Source organism: Gadus chalcogrammus, chromosome 15 (assembly GCF_026213295.1).
Source record: "Gadus chalcogrammus isolate NIFS_2021 chromosome 15, NIFS_Gcha_1.0, whole genome shotgun sequence".
NCBI classification, from domain to species: Eukaryota; Metazoa; Chordata; class Actinopteri; order Gadiformes; family Gadidae; genus Gadus; species Gadus chalcogrammus.
Window position 1 is genome coordinate 9,610,615 of NC_079426.1, and position 6,000 is coordinate 9,616,614.

The 6,000-nt window shown below is 45.6% G+C and overlaps 1 protein-coding gene across 3 annotated transcripts in view; it reads left to right on the forward strand.

Moving 5' to 3' along the window:
* The first annotated feature begins 3,917 nt into the window (after positions 1-3,917).
* Positions 3,918-6,000, forward strand: part of efemp1 (EGF containing fibulin extracellular matrix protein 1) — an 18,087-nt gene continuing 16,004 nt past the window's right edge. The window contains exons 1-4 of one of the 3 annotated variants that reach the window (XM_056609624.1): positions 3,918-4,110; positions 4,557-4,666; positions 4,864-4,909; positions 5,269-5,583. In XM_056609624.1, the coding sequence (XP_056465599.1) occupies positions 4,580-4,666; positions 4,864-4,909; positions 5,269-5,583 (448 nt within the window). In that variant the 5' untranslated portion in view covers positions 3,918-4,110; positions 4,557-4,579. Of the gene's footprint in view, positions 4,111-4,182; positions 4,667-4,863; positions 4,910-5,268; positions 5,584-6,000 lie in introns of those variants that run through there. The other 2 variants (XM_056609623.1, XM_056609625.1) reach the window with 2 other exon arrangements.

The window sequence follows — 6,000 nt, forward strand, 5'->3', positions numbered from 1 at the left end:
GTGTGTGGCACACGTGTACGACAGCTACAACCAAGGGGACGGACTGGGTAATCTCTGCAGGCAACTGTGATGGTGTGTTTATAAATCTCACAATCACCTGGAGAGATTCTGCAGTCTGTCTCACTAAGCGACTCCAGCTAGCCTGCTAGCCCACTGTCGTACAATGTACAAGGGAACCTCCGCAGAAAGGCTTAAAACTGGGTCGCCAGTCCAACGCCATGCTGCATTCACATGACTAAGCGAAATAAGTGATTTCAATCAGGGAGAAACGATTTTAAGATAAAAAAAAAAAGGAATTGCAGAACCTTAAGTAGCATCTTAAAAATAAAATATTTTATGTGGGGCGACAGTGGCGGTCTATTGAGTAGAGCATGTTTCCTGCATTTCTCAATATATGAATAAATATCTGCCATCTAGTGGACACTTTTATTCAACGTCTCTTAGAATACTGTGACCGATGCATACATCCTTAGCATGGGTGGCCCTCAGGGTAATCGAACCCCCAACCCTTTGCACTGTTAATGCCCTGCTTTGTACCGGAACCACATGAACCACATGAAGACCTGCTTCTCCATGTAAACTTGAAATTAACTAACGTAAAATGTGTATTTACTTTGATGTGGTGTTTAGAACCTGCTCCACTGTCTCCTCCCTATCCTCCCTATCCTTCCAGTCCTTACCCCTTGTACATTACACCCCTATCCATCCACCCAAACCCCTAACATACCGGGTCCCTCAACCTCCGCCCCCTCCCCACCATGTCATCCTCTTCTTCGCAAGTTCTGCTGCGCGTTGGTAAAATCTCAGCTGGCAACTGTGAGTCTTTCACTATCTGCACTCACAATGGCCGCTGGGATTATGCTAAACGTAGCGCGGCGGCGGCTACGCTGGCCCTGTCCGGCAGGCCCTGCAGTGACCCCCCCCCCCCCCCCCCAATTTAGGCACACATGAAGAGAGGAGGCGGCTCTCAATGAAGATGTCGCCACAATTACACATCAGGGTTCACCCAAATGGCCTCTCTCTCTCTCTCTCTCTCTCTCTCTCTCTCTCTCTCTCTCTCTCTCTCTCTCTCTTCTTTCTCTCTTCTCCTCTCTTCTCTCTCTCTCTCTCTCTCTCTCTCGCTCTTTTTTGCTCTCGCTTTTTTTTGCTCCACCCGCCACAATCACGACCGTCTCCTTCACCAACTCATCTGTATCCCTGTGTCACCCGTTTTTTTTCTTTCAACACAAAACACTTTCTTTTTCCAAGTGCCCGAAATCTTTTTCGCAGCATTTTTTCCTTTTTTCACCCACATTGCATGGTCCATTTTGAATTTGCATGAATGAATGTTCACTGTTGCAAGAAGCTTCTGCTGCCATTTCTACTTACTCTGATGGACACTGTGTTGGTTGTTTTGTGTGTGTGTGTGTGTGTGTGTGTGTGTGTGTGTGTGTGTGTGTGTGTGTGTGTGTGTGTGTGTGTGTGTGTGTGTGTGTGTGTGTGTGTGTGTGTGTGTGTGTGTGTGAACTGTTCAATGAGTTTATCCATGGGTGCCCCCCTGCCCCTGACCCGGGTCGTCCAGAGGGGGAGGTGGCAGAGGGGGGGCGTGAAGGCAGACAATCTGGTGTGGATGATACTGCATCAGGAACTGATTGGCTGATGCCTAGTGGCCAACAGTACCTGATGCATTTCCTTCAGCACCAAAAGAAGCATCTCAAAAGTCCCTCGCTCTATTGTGTGTGTGTGTGTGTGTGTGTGTGTGTGTGTGTGTGTGTGTGTGTGTGTGTGTGTGTGTGTGTGGTGTGTTGTGTGTGTGTGTGTGTGTGTGTGTGTGTGTGTGTGTGTGTGTGTGTTCTGGTGCTGATGTGTAATGTCAGCCCCCCCACCCCCAGTTACAGTATGTGTTGCCTTCCGTAACCTAAGCAAATAAAGATGACTCTTCTCCCTTGCTATTCTGTGTGTGGTCATTGCTCATTTGTTTTAAATATGATTACGTTGCTTGTTTTAGGCAGACACTGATTAAAGATGTCCTGATCAATTTTTTTCCAAGTCAACAACAAATTCTTACATATTAATTAAAAAATGTTTGCTGTGCACCAATGTGTTCGTGCTCCCCCCAGGTCTGTTTACTCTTGAGTGTGGGTAACCATGACAACAAGCAATTTGTCAACAGTGCGTGTGTTACACACGACAAGGTGCATGTGTGTGTGTTATAGTGGCAGGGGAATTAGCTAATAATCGTCATAGATGTTGTAAACCTCAAAGCGGTGCTTGCATTGAGCCAAGGTCCAATCTATCACTCTGACATTTAAATGCAGAAGTGTTTGTAGTGCCGTTCCGTACAGTAATTTTCTAGCCCGTTTACCAAGCACTCAGTTGGACCCCTGGGTGCCCTTAGGTCATTCATCAACGGGTTATGTTTGCGGAATATTTCAAAACCCTCTTGGCTTCCCTCTCATCTGCCTGAGAGAGACCGTCTGCCAGCGTATCAGTGGGGGTTCCCTCTGGGCGTCCTCTAGGCTTGGTCGTCAACAGCCTTTTGCTATAGTGTTAGTTAGCTACAGACCTCCAAGAAGAATCACTGCCCACTGTATCGCTGTGCTGCTATCTGCCAGCAGGAATTCAGTTCCAACGAGGAGTAGACGACAAGAAGGAAACAACGTTCTCTGATCTTTTTTGTACATCAGGCTGATGATGGGAACTTTCCCCATTGATTTATTGAAAAGTTACACTTTTTTTTTTAAATGCCTTTAGATGAACATCATTTCCTTGTATTTCCTTTTTTTTTTATGAGTGGATCTTTTTTTTGTACATCTGTTTCATATGATGGGAAGTTAAATAAAGAGCTGAACTCTTGCACTTTTGTTGTCATTTTATAGGATTAACAAATCATCACTTTGAATTGGGTTTCATTTGATACAATTTTAAATATTTGCTTGCACCATGTTCTGTCTTTGGGGAACACACACTATGAAGTTCAACAGTGCTTCAAAAAACGTTCTAAGTAATCCTTCGTAATCAAGTTACAGATCAAGCAATATTGATTAAACTTTGAATTGACTACACTTGGCAACTTGTGTTACTTTGTAAACAGCACATGTTCCAAATAAAGCTCCATTAAATACCTCCACCCTGCATTGTATTGCGTGTGTTTGGTGTCCTGGGGTGCGTTTGATTTAGCACCCATGTGGCATGTTGCTGAATACCATTCTGCACCCTGCTGTCCACCACACCCGACCGGAGGTCAAAGGGTCGAGTGTAAAAGGTATCGATGCCAAGTCCAACCCAGTTATCATAGAGGAGAGGTTGCTGGCACACACACACACACACACACACACACACACACACAACATAAATTGCTATGTGTTCACCCATGGGGAGTCCGGGAGCCCGTGCCAAGCCCAGCAGATGTTCCCGAGGTGCCGGCATCTTGTAAACACCGTGACATGTAGGCCTGTTGGAGGATAATAAAGTGGTAGCCCATAGGGGTCTTCTTCAAGCAACCTCTTGTTATGCCACCTGCAGGGTGAGCTGACAGGCCTCGCCTCCCTCCATCGCAGCCTAGAGTTAATTATTATGCATTCTTCACATGACTGATGTTACAACAATATGATTCTTTTTTTTATTGTAAAATATTAAATCCATACCCTTTAAGATGGACAATCATTTTGCACGCTTGGTAAATACATAAATAATAATTTGATGAAGTTGTAAAATAGTAACTTTTTATACATTTTGTAGGCCTATGTAGTGTCCAAAAGACAGGATTTGAATAAACGAAATCCAACTATTCTAAAAAGATTGTTGGACTTGGACAGTCCATAGAGGGAGCCACGCTGCAGTAGCATCCAGATTAGCGCGCAGATAGTGTGCAGGCCTATCTGCGCAACCGACTGAGAGATATATCTTCAGATGTCCCACCGTACACGGAGCTCTACCTGGCCGGTACACCGCCCACCACATTCCAACAGAACCGTATGTTCGCCAGAAGTTTTTGCACACCAACCATCCGTTGCCACACTGTATCTCTCGCTGGTCGGTGAAGACTATCCCGTGATACGCACAAAAATAACGGAAAAGAGTTTTTTGCACAATCTCTGTTTGAGGTAGAGACGGCAGGTAGAACTACAGGTACGTCTCCAAATTTAGACGATACACAAAATACACACTCCTTTTGTGTATTTTAACCACAGGAGGAAGCTCGATTTCGTCCAAAAACTATAGATAGTAATGATATTCTGGTAATTATTAAATATTTATCCAGGCATTTCTACGAGTGAACAGGTTCGATGCACCCGTCTGACAAAACAGGACATGTTTACGCAAGAACTGCGCGCATTACGCACTAACCCGGTGGGAGAAAACAGCAGAAAAACACTTCACTCACTGAAGTCGCACATTCATTTGGAGTCATGCCAACATAAACATCGGGTCAGCAGCGGGGATTGTTAGGACTCGTTTAGCAATTCCACGAATGATGTAATAACTGGTATTAAAACGTGTGGGCTGTCAAGCACAAAATGATCGCGCGTACTGTATCCAATCGGCTTTCTGGTTCCTGCATCCATCTCTCTCAGTTCGACTCCAGCGTTTAGCCGACATGCTTGGAATCTGTGTGTGCCTCTGTGCCATCTTGTCTCCCGTCCTCACCGACCCACAGGATGCAGAGGAGCCAGTCATCTATTCGGTAGGCTGAATTTCTAAGAGATTTAAACAATTTGTTGTTTTATTGCAGTTTTAGTGATTATCTCACGTTTTTAAAAAAATGTTGCATGCCCGTGTCTGAGGTGCAATGCTGTGTGTACTTGCGGTTATCCGGATCCATTTCAATGAATCACGAGCTCACCAACATAATTAAGATCGGTTTTGTACTTTTTTACGCAGTGTACGGATGGGTATCAGTATGATCCTATTCGGGAGCAATGCAAAGGTAAGACATGGTGAATTACAACTTTGGCTTTGACTTCATATCGTACTGACCGAGTTTTCTGAGATAATAGTTCACGTCACCGTGTTTACTAACAATTCATAAAAAATGACTTTTCACTTTCTTTCTCCTTTTTCTGTATTTACTTTATTTCTATCTGTGATCTCTATCCTTCTGCCTTTCTATTTCTTTCTTTATATCTTTCTGCATCTATTCTTTCTTTCTTTAAATCTTTCTTTCTCTTTTTTCTATCCCCTCTCTCTCTCTCTCTCTCTCTCTCTCTCTCTCTCTCTCTCTCTCTCTCTCTCTCTCTCTCTCTCTCTCTCTCTCTCTCTCTCTCTCTCTTTCTCTCTCTCCATCAGACATCGACGAGTGCGCCCTGGTGGAGGACGCCTGTAAGGGCGGCATGATGTGCATCAACCACTTCGGCGGCTACCTCTGCCTGCCCCACAACTCCCAGATCTACGTCAGCAACAGCCAGGACCAGGGCGCGCAGACGGACACCGTCCGCCCCGTCGTACCCCCTGCCGTGGTTCCCCGTCCGGGCATCGTGTCCCCCGGCGGTGCCGGTGTCGTTGCCGGGACCGGCGCCGGCGCCGGGGGCGGGGTCTATCCGGGGCCCAGGGCCGTCAGCTGCAGCCTGGGGTTTGCTGTGGACGAGCAGAATGTCTGCAGAGGTAAGGACCGCGCGGCGCTTGGTGGGTGGCGGACGGTAGAGTCTAAGGTCAGGGTAGAACACCCTTGTGTCATTTGAAGTGCAACTTGGATTTCACTTTAACAACAGTGCAGTACTGGCATCAGTTACAGTTAGACAATAAAGAAGAGTTTGACTAAAGCACTATCCAAGCAGGGTGTCTTTTGCAAGTATTGCTATTCACTCTTGTTCTGTCACGAATCACTCATGTCATAGTTGTAACAATTTTATTGCAAAAAAATGGTAAAACAATTTAATATGGCCGTGTGGGGCCACTCTTTTCTGGTCCTACCGGCTGTAGGTTTTTTTAAGCATGACATACAGATCTCAGATACAGAATACCAACAGCATACCAATATTCAACTACAGGGAGCACGGTACAATCCCCCATGTGGTACAT